General features: G+C 39.4%; 1 protein-coding gene across 1 annotated transcript; it reads left to right on the plus strand.

The window, feature by feature from the left end:
• The first annotated feature begins 273 nt into the window (after positions 1 to 273).
• On the plus strand, positions 274 to 19,954 carry magt1 (magnesium transporter 1). Its single transcript, XM_060927495.1, has 10 exons — positions 274 to 417; positions 1,399 to 1,568; positions 7,530 to 7,647; positions 7,972 to 8,112; positions 8,887 to 9,027; positions 11,934 to 12,023; positions 12,120 to 12,183; positions 12,951 to 13,025; positions 13,180 to 13,270; positions 17,561 to 19,954. The coding sequence occupies exons 1-10, from the start codon at positions 337 to 339 to the stop codon at positions 17,574 to 17,576; spliced, it is 987 nt and encodes a 328-aa protein (XP_060783478.1). The 5' UTR covers positions 274 to 336; the 3' UTR covers positions 17,577 to 19,954.
• Positions 19,955 to 20,433: the final 479 nt, after the last annotated feature.

Below are 20,433 nucleotides of genomic sequence, written 5' to 3' on the forward strand. Positions count from 1 at the left end.
ACATTTAATTTAAAAGATACTTTTAAAATGGAAAACAAATCCATAAACGATTACTAAATGATGTACTATGAATGTTAGAAACAGGAAGCATAAATAATGAGTCAGAAAATGAATGTACGTTCAGAAATACAAATATAGGCATTAAATAAATAAAGTTTGAATATCCTATTCAGAACTAATGTATTTTTTAAATATAAAGACACGATTTTTTTTAATCATAACATTTTGAAATTTGGAAATTCTGGCTTTTATTTTGAAAGGTCGTACTGTTTGTCTAGTAGAAAAGTTACAGGAGGAAAGAGAGCGTGCTTGTGCTTTGCCATTGTGGCTACGGAAATGTTTCTTAAACTTTTTCTCGTACTTTCTTTGGTCTTATGTTTTTACGGAACGCTGTCAAATGGACAGAAGAAGAAAGAGGTTAGTGAGTTGTGTTTGTGGTGGCGGAGAGTCGGTACGCGTTCAAAACACTGTTTGAACTCATCAGTTAATCCTTAGCCAGCTGTAGTGTTGTGTGCTAGCTGAGCTAAACCTCTCTCTCAAATGTTTGAGGTTCATGGAGCAGGGAATAATGCAGTGCATTATAAACCTATTATTAGGGAGGTATTTGAGCTGAGTTTTAGTCTGCAGGTATGTGTTAGCTCTGATGGTGGTTAAAAAAAAAATCACCCGGAAGTTAAGCTGTGCACATGAAGAGCTTGAGTCACATATTTACCAGTTATTCATAGCATAGCTATCTATTACCTAAGCTCAAGTCTAAATCTCAAATGCTCCTTGAATTACACTACATAGCACGAAGAAACCTTAATTTCCTCCCTTTTCTGCTTAAACAAACCAGGGTGAGCAAATAAATCAGGAAGTAAAGCTAAGCAAATGAGCAGTTTTGTTCACTCGCTTTCTTACAGATGAGTAAAGACTAAAGAAGAGCCTGAATATAAATATATAAGGGGAATAAAATAGGATATGAAATACTAGCACTGATTAAACATGATTTTTGGAGGCAAGTGAAAAGATTTTAACTTGCACTTCAATTGAAATGGACATTATTGAAGCTGGTCTGCAAGTTCTGTCCCTGTAGTAGTGATGAGTGAACGTGATGACTGAGAAGCACAGCTCTACAGTATGTCATGGAGAAATTTAAAGCAAGCCACACATCAGGAAGTGATGCGAAACTAATAAGCGTTTTTTTTTTCCTTTTCTGATCTGTAACTGCAGGTTTTCTGATAATCACGTTCCCTTTCCCACAGACATCCTGTGTAACATGGGATCATAATAAGAATAATGTTCCTTGTTGTGTCATGAATTTTCTGTGGTATAAATTTTTTTTCATCTCCAAAATCAATCTAACAGATAAGATGAGAAGAGAGGTAGTCATGCAAGTTGTGACAAATTTGTCCCCAGACGCTGCTTTCTGAAAAAGTAGGACAGATGATGGACTGGGCAGCCAAGAGAGCTGTGATCCGAATGAACGGAGACAAGTTCAGGCGATTTGTCCGAGCGCCCCCACGCAACTACTCGGTCATCATCATGTTCACGGCCCTGCAGCCTCAGAGGCAGTGTGGAGTGTGCAGGTGAGGACATGCGGGACGAGGACTTCCCTGGGGGTACAGCTGTGCTCAGAATACAGTACGAGAAACAAAATCAGAAAATGTTTGTGATGTGCCACATAACCAGCTGATCCACTTCTCACTCGGTGGCTGGACTCAAATAAACTTCAGCTTTGTATCAGCTTAAGATATTGTCAAGAGTCATGAAGGAGTTTTCCACTTTCCAGGCTTAATTTACACTATAGTAATAACGTTACAACAGGAAAAATGGATCGCATCTGGTCCATGTGCAGGCTCGTTGTTGTGTAAAGCCAGTCTAAAAAAACAGGATGACAGGAAAAACTGATCAACTGCTGGTTTTATTGAGGTACTTCAGTTATTGATTGCAAGGCATGAATATTATCAGAAGTGAAAATAATTGGTGTTTTTAACATGTTGGGTGCAGATATCATGCCTAACCTACAGTACCAGTCAAAAGTTCTAATTCAATGTTCATGTCTTAAAGTAAAGGTGGATGTCGTTTCTCTTTACTTAGCTGAGCGGTTCGTGGCATAATATGGATTACTACAGTTGTGGAATAGAGCTATTTACTGTTTCATCTCAAATGCGTTAAGAAGGCAAGAAATTGCACTAATTAACTTTTGATGATGCACACCTGTTAATTGAAAAGCATTCCAGGTGACTACCTCATGGAGCTGGTTAAGATAATGCCAATAGTGTGCAGTGTGTCCTCAAGGTAAACGGTGGCTACTTTGAAGAATCTAAAATATGAAACATATTGGTTTTTTTTAACACTTTTTTTAAACCATGTAATTCCGTATGTTCTGCATGTTATTTAATAGTTTTGATGTCTTCAGTCCTGTTCTGCAACACAGAAAATGGGCAAAATACAGAAGAACCTATGAATGAGTAGGGGTGTACAAACTTTTGCCTGGTACTGTATACAAACAGCATGTGATATTATACTAATAGATATATTAACTAAAAGTAAAAAAAATGACTGTGCACATCTCTGTCCATTCTTGGAGATCAGGATATGGCAGTTAAACAGAATCTGTAGTGGCCAACCTGAGAGTTCAGAGTAGTATCAGTGAGCGTGGTTATTAAAGAGGTACTGCACGCTTAAATGTGTGAACTCGAAACTAAATGATATGACTGTACTATAATGAAACACATCAATGCTGGCGATAATATTCACAAAACTACAATTTTTATTCAAAGGAAAAAAAATTGCCATTTTATGGATTGAAAATGGCCCAAAACACCATCTACTGGTTAAAATCATCCTGATCCTTGCAAGACCGATGCTGACATAGTCAAGCGTTTGGTACTTCTCTACGTTATGAAATTTTTTTTATTTAAAAAAATGTTAATGCCCTCAAACCAGAGTTGGGTGGCACATGTACCCCAGCCCACGCCCTTGAGTGGGAGTCTGTGAAACCACACTCCTTTTCAAGTATATGCTGATCAAGACTCACTGAGCAACTCCTGCCTCACGCTTCCATGTCCCTCTCAGCCAGTTGCCCACTTTTTAGCATTTTTCAAAATTATGCAGTGGGAGGGGGCAGCATGGTGGTGTAGTGGTTAGCACTGTCGCCTCACCGCAAGAAGGTCCTGGGTTCAAGCCCAGCGGTCAGCAAGGGCCTTTCTGTGTGGAGTTTGCATGTTCTCCCCGTGTCTGTGGGTTTCCTCTGGGCACTCCGGTTTCCCCCACAGTCCAAAGACATGCAGGTTAGGCTAATTGGTGGCTCTAAATTGACCGTAGGTGTGAGTGTGAATGGTTGTTTGTCTCTGTGTTAGCCCTGCGATAACCTGGCGACTTGTCTAGGGTGTACCCCGGCTCTCACCCATAGTCACCTGGGATTGGCTCCAGCTTGCCTGCGACCCTGTAGAACAGGATAAGTGGCGACAGATAATGGATGGATGGATGGATGGATGGATGCAGTAGGAGGAGTTGGACTCAAAGCTGGGGGATAAGTTACAATTGAAAAATTGAATTGCATGCATGCAAATCTATTCACGCAGTCATGAAAAGAAACTCTCACAAAGCATGTTGAGAAAATGTGTGCATAGAAACTTTATGAATTATGCCAGTGGCTTAATGGTATCCACAAGGACGCCTCGACCAGTCACAAGTCTAGTCTATTATCCCATCTGCACTCACCGTGAAAAACGTATCTTTTCCGCTATCATGCTGTAATGGTGTCATCTGGGAATGGGAGCAAAACCGCAAAGTTCAAATGTTAATTTCTCTCCGAGTGATCCAGTAGCATCTTATGGTGATCTTTTGCCAGGACTCCAGTGAGAATTGGAACCATCAGATTTGCATGTTATGATGGTCATCATGTTGCCGTAAATGATGACATAGCGATATTGCAACAGCATTACTTGTACTGCCTCAGTATAAAGTAACTGGTGGCAATATCAAAACAACAAGCAAAGAAAACATCAGCAGATACTGTATAAGTAAAAATGTTATAAATATCTCTCCTTGAACAAGAAAATTATCAGAAACTGTGCTTGAGTGGTGCCATGTTGCGAACTCAAAAAATCGAATTAGTTCGTTTCCTGGTTACAGTGATAATTCCTGATAAATCCATTTACTCATTCTTGAGCGCAATGGCAAGTGTGTGTGTGTTTTTATTATATATATATATATATATATATATATATATATATATATATATATATATATATATATATATGGTTTTCCCCAAAGCGTATTGGGCCCGATACGCTTGCTCTGCCTGCCGATACGCTTAGTCGCTTTAGTTAAAATCCGATACGCTTAGATTTATACTGATACGTTAAATTTCCTACCCACAAGTAACTAGATACATAGGAGAGCAAATAACAGATCCATTTACATACTGATTGATATTTGTGTTAAACAAGCTGTCTTTTTTCCCCAATGTTTGTGTTGATTCTGTCAAAGTAATATGTCCGCGTGGTATGATGTAAACAAACTGTAATCTGTTGGCTACGTCAAGATCACGTGTTCAAACCGTCCAGTAAAAATATCGAAAGAAAACGTCAGACATCCCGGAAGTTTCCGATTCATTATAAGCGATCTCATTGGCTGCCGATGTTGTCCCCCACCAGATGGACAATGCCGACTGACTTTAATAAGCTAGGAGAAGACTCGCTGGATAATTTGATCCACATCAGCATGGATGACAGCAAGATGGACTATGAGAAGGCTGCCCAACATTGGGCCAAGCAAAAGCCAAGGAGAATGAATGTACTTTAAAGGAGTAGAAGACTTAATTCATTAGTTTGGGTTTGCAGAAAGATTATGTACAACCCCGATTCCAAAAAAGTTGGGACAAAGTACAAATTGTAAATAAAAACGGAATGCAATAATTTACAAATCTCAAAAACTGATATTGTATTCACAATAGAAGATAGACAACATATCAAATGTCGAAAGTGAGACATTTTGAAATTTCATCCCAAATATTGGCTCATTTGAAATTTCATGACAGCAACACATCTCAAAAAAGTTGGGACAGGGGCAATAAGAGGCTGGAAAAGTTAAAGGTACAAAAAAGGAACAGCTGGAGGACCAAATTGCAACTCATTAGGTCAATTGACAATAGGTCATTAACATGACTGGGTATAAAAAGAGCATCTTGGAGTGGCAACGGCTCTCAGAAGTAAAGATGGGAAGAGGATCACCAATCCCCCTAATTCTGCGCCGACAAATAGTGGAGCAATATCAGAAAGGAGTTCAACAGTGTAAAATTGCAAAGAGTTTGAACATACCATCATCTACAGTGCATATCATCATCAAAAGATTCAGGGAATCTGGAAGAATCTCTGTGCGTAAGGGTCAAGGCCGGAAAACCATACTGGGTGCCCGTGATCTTTGGGCCCTTAGACGGCACTGCATCACATACAGGCATGCTTCTGTATTGGAAATCACAAAATGGGCTCAGGAATATTTCCAGAGAACATTATCTGTGAACACAATTCACCGTGCCATCCGCCGTTGCCAGCTAAAACTCTAGTTCAAAGAAGAAGCCGTATCTAAACATGATCCAGAAGCGCAGACGTCTTCTCTGGGCCAAGGCTCATTTAAAATGGACTGTGGCAAAGTGGAAAACTGTTCTGTGGTCAGACAAATCAAAATTTGAAGTTCTTTATGGAAATTAGGGACGCCATGTCATTCGGACTAAAGAGGAGAAGGACGACCCAAGTTGTTATCAGCTCTCAGTTCAGAAGCCTGCATCTCTGATGGTATGGGGTTGCATTAGTGCGTGTGGCATGGGCAGCTTACACATCTGGAAAGACACCATCAATGCTGAATGGTATATCCAGGTTCTAGAGCAACATATGCTCCCATCCAGACGACGTCTCTTTCAGGGAAGACCTTGCATTTTCCAACATAACAATGCCAAACCACGTACTGCATCAATTACAGCATCATGGCTGTGTAGAAGAAGGGTCCGGGTACTGAACTGGCCAGCCTGCAGTCCAGATCTTTCACCCATAGAAAACATTTGGCGCATCATAAAACGGAAGATACGACAAAAAAGACCTAAGACAGTTGAGCAACTAGAATCCTACATTATACAAGAATGGGTTAACATTCCTATCCCTAAACTTGAGCAACTTGTCTCCTCAGTCCCCAGATGTTTACAGACTGTTGTAAAGAGAAAAGGGGATGTCTCACAGTGGGAAACATGGCCTTGTCCCAACTTTTTTGAGATGTGTTGTTGTCATGAAATTTAAAATCACCTAATTTTTCTCTTTAAATGATACATTTTCTCAGTTTAAACATTTGATATGTCATCTATGTTCTATTCTGAATAAAATATGAAATTTTGAAACTTCCACATCATTGCATTCCATTTTTATTTACAATTTGTACTTTGTCCCAACTTTTTTGGAATCGGGGTTGTACTTATAAACACTCTCACGAAGTGAAGTTGTCCAAATGTGTCAAATATAGCATAATTTCAAATAATAATCATAAGCATTTTTGGCAGTGTGATGTCACTGGGATCAATTTAACAAAAGAAGGCTCCGGATTATTCTTTTGTGAAAGGCTCACATTGACATCACACTGCCAAATATGCTTATCGTTATTATTCGAAATTATGCTACATTTGACACTTATTAACAAATTCCCTTCATGAAATGTGTTTAAAAGCACAATCTTTCTGCAAACTTAAACTGTAGAAATTAAGTTTTCTTTTCCTTTAAATATGTTTTAATCTTAATCTAGTCCATTTAATAAAGTGCCAAAATTTAAACTTTATAATATGCAGTTGCCTTACGTTTCTTTTCAGTGCATCTTAGTTATACATATATTATGGTAATTGCATCAGAAACATTCTAAACCATTCCAGTTATAGGAATACAGCAACTTATTTTAAGGTGGCAGTTCTTAGGTTCAGATCCCTTTGTGATCAACAGGAGGTCATGATGATCGATTCTCTTCATTGGATTGCATAAGATGGAGCAAACCACTGTTCCTATTTTCATGCACATTTTTGTTACAACACTACTTGATCATAGATAATTAAGTGCAAGGTATCCCCGTAGATTTTCAAATCTATCGTATACCTAAGTAATCTATAACAAAACAGTTTAACTTGCATGTTGAACTTTAAGGTGAAATTTCAAATGCGTATACACTAATACTATTTACATCAGAAATCATTGAAACACTGGTAAAATCTATCCTATAATCATGTATCTAAAACCTCTCAGAGACCCTGAAAATGCACCAGAGAGCATCTATTTTCAAGAAATTTTCCGGGGGGGGCCATGACCCCAGACCCCCCTAGTTTCGCTTCGCGCTGTTGGCGCTCAATTGTCTGTGTTTTATCATGCCAGAATTTAGGGCTTTAATTTTTTTCTGGGGAAAGCACTGATATATATAAAATAATCTGCGGCAATGTGCTACCTTTTTTTTTTTTTTTTTTTTAAACCGCATCAGTTGTTTCATGGATCACTCTTCTCTTTTTGTGTCTATAGGCAGGCAGATGAGGAATACCAAATCCTTGCAAATTCCTGGCGGTACTCCAGTGCATTTACCAACAAGATTTTTTTTGCAATGGTCGACTTTGATGAAGGCTCAGACGTGTTTCAAATGGTAACCCATGTTGTTGGGGGGGGGGGTTTGTCCCTTTTTTTTTTTTTTAAACTACACCCTCACTCTACTTTCAGGATATTTATAATCTGATTTTATAATATAAAATCCGTACATTTTTAGTTGTTTTTTGGTGTCAAGTTTTTGCTTTATTAATGAAAAGAGAAGCAGTATGAATCCACTTTTCTTTCAAGTAAGTAGATTTGCATGGAAAGACCATCACAGACACCACATTTTAAATTAAGTGCTTAGTGAGCAGCTCTCAAACAGCTCATTTAAGGAAAATCTAAAGTATACCTACACTAATTCACATCTCTTTTTTTCCAGCTGAACATGAACTCAGCCCCCACATTCATCAACTTCCCAGCCAAGGGAAAGCCCAAGCGTGCAGACACCTACGAGCTGCAGGTTCGAGGTTTTGGGGCTGAACAGCTCGCTCGATGGGTTGCCGACAGAACTGAGGTTCATGTAAGTTAAGCGTTAACACATGAAGTGATTGTGGTGCTTAAAAATATGCGAATGCCACATTTTATGTAGAGACCTTTAGCATTCATTTAAACATTGCCTCCAGTAATGGCCAAGCAGTATTTAGAGTTACTTTTACGGCATTTTCTAGATGATGTTTTTCTCACCAGCGTGATTTTGCAGGACTGCTTTAGTGTTTTGAAATGTTTCTTTATCAGTTTTATGTACAATGAAGTGTTGCAGGTAAACCAGCAGTGGTGTGTGGTTTAAGCGAAATTGTAATGTTCCAAACAGTATGAATATCTTGTATAGGTGTGTGTACATTTCCTTTCATGACCAAATGGTGCACATCTGGATGTTTAACATCTGAAAGAGTTTTAAAGTATATGTTTTCAGTGTAACAGTGATAGGTATTGTGAAAACAGTTTAGTTTTAATGTGAAAAGTATTAGATGGCAGGCCTCCTGCAGAAAAATGACAGGTGCAGAGGCCACACCCACTTCACTGGGACTGATTGGCACAGAGGCCATACCTGCTACAAGTTTTTCCAAGAATGATGATTTCTTTGCATTTCATAAGAGGAAAAAAAAGTTGTGGGTGGGGTTTTTGTTTGTTTGTTTTCTTTCCAAGAACAAAAATAATTTCTATTGTTTTGAATGGAAAATTTGCATTATTGTGTGTAATGTTGATCGTTGTTTTTACCTATTGATATGATAATAGTTCTGGAAAGCCTTGTATTTGTGATGGACTTTATTTTTGTGCTTGTTTCTCCTGACAGATCAGGGTGATTAGACCACCAAACTATGCTGGGCCGCTGATGCTGGGCTTGCTCCTGGCCCTCATTGGGAGTTTGGCGTATGTGCGCCGCAATAATCTTGAGTTTCTCTACAACAAAAATGTCTGGGCTTTCTCAGCACTGGTCAGTACATGCCATGTTTATACATAAACAACATAAAACATGTTCTTCCTGTATCAGTTTTGTTGACTTGTTGATGACCTGCTAGGGTTGAACCCACATGCTACAGCATTTTGATAAGAGTGTTGGCTGGAATTTATTGTGACAAGCAGAATTAGTTGACAGTGTCAGAGTATATAGATACTGCCTCACAGGAAGTGCATCACACTCTAAGACTGTTGCAATCTACTGACACTGGAGACTCCTTTCACAAATGCAAAATTAAGGTTTCTTTGCAAAAAAAAAAATTCACAATCTCAACAAGTCTACACTTTTTTTTTTAAGTTTGTTAAAGTGAAATGTCCACCTTAGATGTCCCTGTGTGTGTATACACGTGTGTGTGTGTGTGTGTGTGTGTGTGTGTGTGTGTGTGTGTGTGTATATATGGGTCCGTCTCAGAAACTGGTTCTCATTTGGGACATTATGGTCAAAAAATACATTTTCTAATTTTACTCTTTTTTTTCATTTACCTAACACTCAATGTTTCTTTTGTCATGTTTAATAAGAATAAAGATAGCATCTTGCTTTATCTGGCCTCCACTGTGGAAAATTTTTTGATTACAATTCGAATGCTTTTGTAAAATTGATTTACATATAAAATAACTACATCATGGCGGCACGGTGGTGTAGTGGTTAGCGCTCTCGCCTCACAGTGCTGTCGCCTCACAGCAAGAAGGTCCAGGTTCGAGCCCCGTGGCCGGCGAGGGCCTTTCTGTGCGGAGTTTGCATGTTCTCCTTGTGTCCGCGTGGGTTTCCTCCGGGTGTTCCGGTTTCCCCCACAGTCCAAAGACATGCAGGTTAGGTTAACTGGTGACTCTAAATTGACCGTAGGTGTGAATGTGAGTGTGAATGGTTGTCTGTGTCTATGTGTCAGCCCTGTGATGACCTGACGACTTGTCCAGGGTGTACCCCGCCTTTCGCCCGTAGTCAGCTGGGATAGGCTCCAGCTTGCCTGCGACCCTGTAGAACAGGATAAAGCGGCAAGAAATAATGAGATGAGATAACTACATCATGAAGAATTCAAGCCCGTCCTTCACAGATGAGTGAAAATATTGAATAAATTTCCTCTTTTTGATTGCTTGGGTTAAAAATGCCAAGTTATGATGACTGAATTGATTAAATATGAATAATATGATACATTTTGGGTATTTGATATGGCAAAATAGGACACAATGGAAAAATCAAGAACACACCAGAAAGATGAGAATAACGGCGGTGGTAAAAGAACAGTGACTGTACCGGCTGAAGGTCGCACAGGTCTCTGCTGTGGTGCGCGAGCATCAGGACATCACTACCGCACCGGGCGGGGGCGGGGCAAAATGACTGGCTGTAGATTCTATCAAAAGTTCGATCTAAATTGACCATAGTTGCAAAATATTGGCCAAAAATACACAAACACGACGAAATATGAAAGTAAGATGAAAAAGAAACATTCTATTGCCTTATACTGCAAGACTAAAACAAAATAAAACTGTCAAAACTCACCTTTTCAGTGATAATGTCCAAACAGATCACTCGCGTAACTAACTATTGGAGTGGAAAATTCCATTCTGCACATGCAAGTTGTTAATGTGTGTCCTTCCCCGCACATGAATAATACGCTACGGTAAAAAATAGACCCCAACTCATTTTATAGCTCAGAAATTCATACAAGACCAGCTACCATTGTAACATATTCTGTAAGAGACATTATTCTATACCTACTTTCAGCTTTTGTTTAAAAAAAACAAAATCGCAGATTTATAACTAAATTTTGATATGGCGTAGTGATTTTAAGTTCCTACTTTTGGTGAGGTAGTGACCTTGACGCTGAGGCTCTCCGTTTAGATCAAAACACACGATCATATTGGTTTTGGGTATGCAGAAAATGGAGTTACAATGGTGATCAAATATTTTGCATGATGTTTTATTACGGTTATGATTATTCTGTGAGCGCACCAATCCTTAGGTGTATAAAGTTACAACTTAAAATACAATTAGTGATAACTGTAGACTTTTCAGTGGACTACAACCTTTTTAAGGGAATGTGATCTAGTCAACCATTTATCATGTCCCAGATCAAGCCACCATTTTTCCACAAATTTGCAGAATTTTTGCCAAATTCTGAATATTCACATCAAAGATTTAGCTTTATCTGTATTATTTCTTTCATTTTATTTCAAAATAAAACCAACATCACCATTCAAAACCGTACAGTTTATTGACTGAGAGTAGTGTGGGGTACCCCCACAGTACCCAGTTTCTGAGACAGACCCATATACACGCGTGTGCGCGCGCGTGCGCATGCACTTGATAGATAGATAGGTGTGTGTATAGATAGATAGGTGTGTGTGTATATATATATATGGGGCGGCACGGTGGTGTAGTGGTTAGCGCTGTCGCCTCACAGCAAGAAGGTCTGGGTTCGAGCCCCGTGGCCGGCGAGGGCCTTTCTGTGTGGAGTTTGCATGTTCTCCCCGTGTCCGCGTGGGTTTCCTCCGGGTGCTCCGGTTTCCCCCACAGTCCAAAGACATGCAGGTTAGGTTAACTGGTGACTCTAAATTGACCGTAGGTGTGAGTGTGAATGGTTGTCTGTGTCTATGTGTCAGCCCTGTGATGACCTGGCGACTTGTCCAGGGTGTACCCCGCCTTTCGCCCGTAGTCAGCTGGGATAGGCTCCAGCTTGCCTGTGACCCTGTAGAAGGATAAAGCGGCTATATATATATATATATATATATATATATATATATATATATATATATATATATATATATATATATATATTATTATAAACCTTAGTCAGAATTAATAATTTGTTGCCTTTCACAACAAGGTTCTGACAAGTTGGTAATCTGCAATTCGTCAAACAAATGTCCTGTTTTTCTCCCCAGTGTTTTGTTTTGATCATGACATCTGGCCAGATGTGGAACCACATTCGAGGGCCTCCATATGCTCACAAAAATCCCAGCACTGGTCAAGTGGTGAGTTCAACGTTCAGTGACCTCAGTGTTAGAATATTGACATGAAGCCTCTCTTTTGTAATTCTGTGGGTTTTGTTTTTTCTTTTTCTGTTTCAGAGTTACATCCATGGCAGCAGCCAAGCTCAGTTTGTGGCTGAGACGCACATCGTTCTTCTGTTCAGTATCCATGATACTAAGACTATAATTCTCAAATAGCTCCAGTCACACATGGATCAAGCTTAGAGCTGCTTATTAAGTTAGGAATAAAACACGATGGGGATTGCTATTGTCTGTGTGGAGTTTGCATGTTCTCCCCGTGTCCGCGTGGGTTTCCTCCGGGTGCTCCGGTTTCCCCCACAGTCCCCCACTAATCAATGGGTTGTGTGCAGCCTGATACAGAGTTACCTGTTAGCTCTCCAAAATTGGTTATTTTCCTATTATGTCATGTCCAAAAGTGCTTTATTCCTCTTAAACCAATTTGCCAACAATTGCTGCTTATGTTATGTGGAACGTCCACGAGTGAAGTTAGTTCTTGTTATCGCTTAGAGTAGCCGCCTCCTTTTCTTGAAGTTAACATAGCTTTTAATATTAATAAGAAGCAAAAAGTGGAAACTCTTGTGTCCTGAAGATTCTTCCATGGAGGAAAAATGTATGGACCAGTAACACATTACTGTTAAATAACCTATTTCTTAGAGAAACCATCATATCAACAGTATGTATTTAATTTGTTTATTATTAGTCCTAGATTATGTTGAGCGTCCACCACACATGTCCCTGTGGAGGAGGAGTTATAGAAATGTTAATAGAGCAAATACATTAATGTAAACCTTTGACTTGGTTTACAGACATAACTATTGTCAGATTTGAGAATTTGATAGCACTGTGGTTTAAATGTATGAAGAATATAATTGCAGTAAAGTTCTTCGACACCTTAACCTTTTGGTTCAGACGCCGCCATTACTTTTGGAATGGTGCTGCTCCATGAGGCGGCAACTTCCGATATGGACATCGGGAAGAGGAAAGGTATGTCACTTTATTGTGTTTTTATTCACAATGTAAAGAGTTTTAGAAGTGATTAATGGCAAGTAATATACCTTAATACTTCTAGGTAGCATAATACAAAATGATGTGCCACAATTTGGCCACATTTGCACTAACTGTTATGTTTCACATTTAGTCATGTGTATGGCTGGGATTGGGCTTGTGATACTATTCTTCAGCTGGCTGTTGTCCATCTTCAAGGCCAAATATCATGGATATCCTTACAGGTAGAGTCTTTGCTTCCACTATAGTCCTGTTTATAATGAAAGCACATATATTTCATTATATATTATATCACACATGCAAACTCCTCACCTTTCGGCGAAATTCGCCGTTTTGGTCCCAAAATAGGTCACTTGTGTGAATCGTGTAGATCCGAAGAGTTTTTTTTGGGGGGGGGGGAAGGCAGGCTACAACGCTATTGTTGCCAAACATTTCACTTACAAGGTTACAGCCAATCAAGATAAACAGTTACTAACACGCTTCTTTTCCATTGGAGTTCTGATCAGCTGGTGCACAACCCACTGCTGGTTGCCAGTCCTCGCTTACGAATATTCCACAGATTCAGACCGCAAAGTCACCTTTTTATAGAGAGATTTGGCAACCTCATCTCGCGACTGAATCTGAATACCAATGGAACAGTTTCCAGCGCGCTCGGGGGTGAATAACCATGGGCGGATCTACCGGGGTGGCATATGCCACTCTAAAAGAAAGCCTTGCCACCCCTGCTGCTACCCCAGTTGGCAGCGACGAATTCAAAGAAAAATTACGGCCAATTTGACATTTACGTGCGCGAATTTCCAATGTCTGACTGCGGCGAATGCAGCACGAGATAACGCCAGAGATTGGTTGTTTTGGAAAATTGAGAGGCGCGAAGCGAGGGAGCCAGGAGTCGCGAGGAAAGGAGACACGGGAGGAAAGGGGTAAAAGCTGATTAACTATCTATCAAAAAATGAAATTATAATGAATGAACAGTGCTAGTATAGTTGCGATGCTGATTTTGAGAGGATAAAAATCAGGTTGGAGAAGGTTATTTAGCTAACTATACATGTAAGGCAAAAAAAAAAAAGTGTGTTTCCGGTAACCCGACCGATCGAGAATTTCCGCGTCGAAATTGCCGACCGTAAAGTTTTTATTACAAATTTCCCTCGATATTTTAGTGTAAGCGGCGTTAGTTTGTCATTATTTTTTGTTTCAACGCATTCAAGTTGTGAAAGAAACGATAAAAAGTAAAATGTTTTGCCACTTCTATCAGCCCTCCTGGCTGTAATGCAAATTGCTTCCTCTTCAGTATACAAGTGCACTTCCATGGCAGGGAAAAACACGACATTTTGCCGCCTATGTAGTCCCCTATTTATACAAATAGGAGTCATTCAGGATTCAGCCATGTTTTTGCTCCGTGTTTTTGCTCGACCCAAGTTCTACAGTAGGCTAGGCGAGGCCGGCTGCTTTTAATGGAAGTAGCCTGGCCTAGGACGTTAAACCATATTTTCACGTTATTTCTTGATAAGGTGTTTTCACATTATCACATGAAAATATCATGAAATTACGTGATATGTTATTACATGATAAATATATTGTAAAAACGTGATAACTCTGTTAACAATATCTTTTCACGTAATTACTTGAGTCTAAGCCAATTTATTTATTTTTTTTGAGTGTGGCAGCAATACGCTTCCGCAGATCATAACTCGAACTCTTGCGATATTTTTTTTATTCGTTTAAAGATTTAAAACACTTATTTTATTATGATGTGTGGTATAAAGGATTCTGTGCCAAAATACTATTTTGTAAGATGTTTACTTGTGTTAATTTTTTCGAACAAAATAAAACAAATTAAGAAAAAAAAATGTTCCTACCTACCGACCTTATTTTAGTATTTCATGTTACCTGAAACACACTTTTTTTTCTTTTTTTTTTGGCCTAATGTTAGCTAGGTCTGACATTAGTTTTGTGTAAAGTCGGCCACAAAAGTTAATATTGATTCACCGTCTGTCAAGGAAAACATTGCTATTGGCTGAAGCTTATGATTCAAATATTGAGGATCTTAAACATGAGTTACATCAGACGAGGAGAGTACTAGACAGAAAAAAGGGGGAACAGGAGAGTCCTACCACTCTCATGGAGTTCACTGTTTTTGGACCCATACCAAGATGATGATGTTGTTGTTTTTTTTTGAGTTGTTCAGGTTGTGTAAAATAGCGGTTGTCTTGCCTGTGAGCAGTGCATCCTGTGAACGAAGTTTTTCATCTCTCAGGCTCATAAAGACTTATTTGCGGTCGACTATGACAGAAAAGAGACTATCAAGTTTGGCTGTACTCAGCATTGAATCAAAGCGCACAAAAGCATTAGATCTAGATAAATTTGTGAAGCGTTTTGCTGAGCAACATGGAAATCGCCGCATTCAGCCGTTGTAGGCATGACAAGTTCATGTTATGCTCACTGGTGAGCCTTTACAAAGCGTGAGGAAAAAAAACTATAAAATGTGACACTGGTGTAAATGGTTTAAATCATGCTGAACTTGAAGCAGTGTTGTTATTGTTGTTTTTTAGTGTCTGTTCTTTTGCATATACAGTATAAAACTGTCCAGAAACGGTATAGACCTCATCTGAGAATGTGTGTTCTTCGTGAACAATAAAGGCATGAGATTAAGTTTATCTGTATGAGTTTGTAAATGGCAGTCTGTGCCCTTTTGTAGTGTGTACATACTGTTTGTCGTCAAACTGTGATTAAATTCAGTATATATACATGTCTGTAATACGTTGCCACCCCTCAAAAATTCCTGCCCCCCTCTTGCCACCCCATAAATATTTTTCGAGATCCGCCCCTGATTTCACATAGGTGATGTCTTTAAGAAAATTGACAGACAGGGATTGGCCAGGTGTGTCCTCTGGGGTAGGTCTGTTAGATAGCACAGGCAGTAATATATAGCTTTTTGTAAATAGCCCACTGTGTTGTACACAGGGGTGAAAATTAACTTCACAAAATATCAAACTTTACCGGCCACTGACAAATAAATGGTACAATTTACCGGCCACTCAACAGTAACTTATTAAGACATGTTTATGGAAAGTTATTTTGTACTGTATTAAATTCAAGATGTCACTGGTTGCAATTTTTTTTGTAACGTAGACTACGAAATGTACTTTTGCGCGCGTGCCGTGTCCCCGTGCATCCTTCTCACCTTTTTCACCCCTGACCAGTTTGCATGCCTGTATATATTCCTGGACTGTGAAATGTTGCCTCATCTCAATTTGAAGTACATCATGTTTTGTCCCTTAAAGTATGTTGTCTTATGCAGAAATCTATTCCTAGCTTAGATAAAAACACAGCCAGGCTTTTAGAATAGGATACTGTTGTTTCGAAGCATGAGCTCAAAAGTATAGCAAGCTAACAGTAAGGTTATGTTATATATTTTTGCTTGAGAAAGGGTATCTTCATCACAGACGACTATCAGGAACACTTGTACATTCATGTGATTTCTCCAGTCAACCAATTGTGGCAGCAGTACAGTGAATAAAATCATGCAGAGAGAGGCTAAATTGAGGATTTCAGGACCTGTTGATGATCTGGGATTTTCATCCACAGCAGTCAATAGAGTTTACACAGAGTAGCGCAGGGGGAAAAAAGAAAACCTCCAATGAGTGGCAGGTCTGTAGTTCTTGTCAAAATTTGGTCTTTTTCAGTGCCTCAAATATTCTGAGATGCTTTTCTGCTCAGCACCGTTGTAAAGAGTGGCTATTTGAGTTCCCGAAGCCTTACTGTCAGCTCAAACCAGTCTAGCCATTCTCTTCTCTTCTAACCTCTGTCAACTGGCACCAGCAACGATACTACAGTCAGTCACTGAGATCACATTTTCCCCCATTCTTATGTTTGATGTGAACATTTAACTGAAGATCTTGACCTGTATCTGAATGATGTGATCCGTTGCATTGCATGATTGGCTATTTGGGTAATTGCATGAGTGTATGATAGGCAGTTAACTGACTGTCATATTCCTCAGCAAACGTATCTCAAACACAGCAGTGTTTGTTTCCATTTAAAAAAAAAAAAACACCAGTCTTAAGGGTTTAAAGTGATGAGAATTGGGCATGTTATTTTGACAGCTTTGGATTCTTGTAAATGATTTGTCCAGGGTGTACCCCGCCTTTCGCCCGTGGTCAGCTGGGATAGGCTCCAGCTTGCCTGCGACCCTGTAGAAGGATAAAGCGGCTACAGATGATGAGATGAGATTCTTGTAAATAAATTGAGAATATACCACATGCAAATCAAGGCTGAAAAACACTGTTTATTGGTGACACATACTGTAGAATCCTCTTGGACTTTCCAAGAGGATATGGAAAATCATAGATCCTGGTAAAGTTGGATTAATATTTTCCCAGGGACTTTTAGGAGTTCTTGGACGTTTAGAAACATTTCAGAATTTCTGTTTCATACAGACTGGTTTTAAACGGTAAAACTTCAGCAGTGAATTATTCTTTAACTAACATGGATGCCTTTTTTTATGTTTCTTGCAGTTTCTTGATGAGTTAATCAAGAGCTGAAGAATATTCCAGTTCCTCAGTGGAAGGTTGACCATTCAAGAGCCCTTTCTTCATCAGAAACCTGTCCAGTTCAACATGCCTTACTGGTTCTCAATAATGAGTAGTTTAATTTCTGTCTGATTTTCTTTTTGTGTGGTGGTGGTTTTGTTTTTTTTTTTTCTTTTCCTTTTGCGTGCTTTTTTTTTTTTTTAAGATAAAGTCCACCTGAATATTTGACTTGTGTTTTAAACATTTTAGCAAAAGCAACTGAAGATTTGTTCCTCTGAAACCTTTGGACAGTAGATCAGAAGTTTGTGATGTTTGCTGGTGGCATTATTACCCTCCACAGGCTATGCAGTCCTTCATTTACCTGTTCCAGCGTTAAAGGTGAAAACTCCAGGTTAGAAGATACATGAGGACGAGCACAATGTTTTCCTTGCTACCTCTGGACTTGTGTAAATATTAAGTGTTCCAAAGCCAAACCGAAGCAGTCTGTTAGTGTAGTTGCTTTTCTCTTGGGTAGAGGCTGAGTGTGTGAGTCTCCCAATCTATGTCCAGTTCCCTGAAACCGTTGCAATGTTTAAAGTATGATCTTTGTGATTAGGATGTCCTGCCTTCCATTAATGTTTTAATCCACCCTTGTCAACTTTCACTCACAGCTCAAAAGTGTGAATGTCAAGTCAGTTGTGGATGGAGTAGCAGTGCCCTCATGGGCTAATTCTATCCCTGAAGTCTCCATCATTTGTTAGCTCGATCCCTCAAAGCTGAAACAGGTTTTATTTGAGCTGATGAAGTATTCAAGTTGACAGCAGGTGTTCTTCCAAGTGGAAGTAGATGAGTGTTTAAAGGTCATGGGTAACGGTCGGAGGTGAAACGTAGAATATCAACTTTATTGTCTAGAAGAACAACCCAAAAAGTGAATTCAATCTTCCTGGTGTCTAATTTGCACCCTAAAATTGAATAAAATGATTAAAATATACTGTTTTGCCCAATTTCCGAAGGTTTGTTTACATCTCACTTATGTGCACTTTCACCGCCAGGGGACCATCGTTGTGACGTCGTTTAAGCCAAACAGACTGGGAGCAGCTCTGTGTTTACTTGCGAACTGAGCACAAGTGTACAGACTTTGGTCGTGAGAGGTTGTGTAAAATGTCTGAAAGCGATAGTGATTTTGAAGTAGGAACTCTTCAAATTAAGTATCGAGAGGTGAAATCATGTACGTATGAACCTATGGCTGTTGCGAAGCAATCAGTGAATGTGGCTCCACTGGTTTGACCGCGCGGCCTCGGAATCAGACAGCGACTCGGCCGACTCTGATCGCGGTGACCCCAGACCTCAACAAGACTTGTGCCCAAACGATTTATCCTGGTAGTTATGATAAATTCTTACTTTCGTCATAATACTAAATAAGAGCCCTTTTGAAGAATAATTAAACCACCCTCCCTAGTGGATATAGGTAACAATTACTTGACAGTGCGCTGGTAGGCCACATTAGCCTGCCATCTGCGGCATTATACTATTTATAGCCACCTCTAAGCGAGGAAATATCCCTTTGTCTCACTTCCACAATGATTGTACAGGATCCCTCAGGATTCTTGATTTGTCAGTTGCAAGCAAAAGTAAAAATGTTTACCTCCAATCTTCTCCTTTTTGCTTAAGCGTTGCTAGTCTGTTTCTTTGACTGCTTGATTTTGTTTCACATGCACAATCCACTCTCTCCACCTCTTCTCTTCCGGAAAAAGCCTCTGGCTTCACGCACACAATCCACTCTCTCTCTTTTGGAAAAAGCCAACCGACTCGCTCTGCCTCTTCTCCTTTTTCGGAAAAAGCCAACCCTCTTGCTCCGCCTCTTCTCCTCTTCCAGAAAAAGCCAATCCACTCTCTTTGCCTCTTCTCCTCTCTTGGAAAAAGGTAAAAACTTCTTCCTGAACCGGTCCCGTTGTTACAGTTCATTGCACAGCAATAAGGCATGTTTTTTCTTTGGAAATTCCTGAACGCACATCTGCACTCAAGCTGAATGGCAATGTAAGTAAACGGAAGTGGACTCAACTCAAGCAGTTTGTTTGGCTTAAATGACGTCACGCGCTGAGTGGTCACGAAAATAGCCGAACAGAAATTCGCTACGATCCGCGCTAACTTATTTTAATTATTACTTATTAACAATACTTCTTGGAACCAGAAGAAAATTACAGAGGGTTTTTTAACATATAAAGTTTCAAATGTGCATAAAATTAAAACCGTTGCCTATGAGCTTTAACACAGTAATGGAACACAGCCCTGGTCTGCTTGTGAAGGAAACGACTGGTATACCCATGTTAAAAATCAAGGTGCTGCTCTGTGTACTGCCTCAGGTGATGCCATGTGCCATTAAAAGTGCCTTAATTTCCAGTTTGGTTTGTGTTTTGTGTGCTTTATTTCAATTTTTGCACAAAAGTGCAAGTGCACATGGGGAAGACCCTGCATCTGATATACTTGACTATGAGAAAGGAATGAATAGGAAAAATCATGATGGTAGATATGTATGGATGAGGTGTAGCACAAAAATACTATATGTATCTGTTTAGTGCTCCAAATAGTCATCTTTATATCTGGATTCAGATTTGTTTTAATTTATTTAAACCTGAAGTGGGCATGGCCTAAAACAGAAGGGGTTTACCCTCCTGTTCTGACTTTGGAAACACCAAAAAGGACATAATAAGCATCAACTAGAGATGTGTTGTTTTATAAAACCAACTCACATTTATTATTTTGTGATATTATGCAATATTTTCCAATACATTTAGATGGTTCTGTTTCCCAAAATATAAACAAACCCAACTAATTTTAATAACAGAGATACCAGTGAGGACGTTACTAAGGATAAATGA

This window comes from Neoarius graeffei, chromosome 8 (assembly GCF_027579695.1).
Source record: "Neoarius graeffei isolate fNeoGra1 chromosome 8, fNeoGra1.pri, whole genome shotgun sequence".
Lineage (NCBI taxonomy): Eukaryota > Metazoa > Chordata > Actinopteri > Siluriformes > Ariidae > Neoarius > Neoarius graeffei.

Bases quoted from the DNA above. Each gene is read 5' to 3' on its own strand.
- magt1 (XM_060927495.1), top strand. From the start codon at position 337: ATGTTTCTTAAACTTTTTCTCGTACTTTCTTTGGTCTTATGTTTTTAC. The intron at 1,569-7,529 runs GTGAGGACATGC...TTGTGTCTATAG, and splicing joins AGGCAGTGTGGAGTGTGCAG to GCAGGCAGATGAGGAATACC. The intron at 7,648-7,971 runs GTAACCCATGTT...CTTTTTTTCCAG, and splicing joins GCTCAGACGTGTTTCAAATG to CTGAACATGAACTCAGCCCC.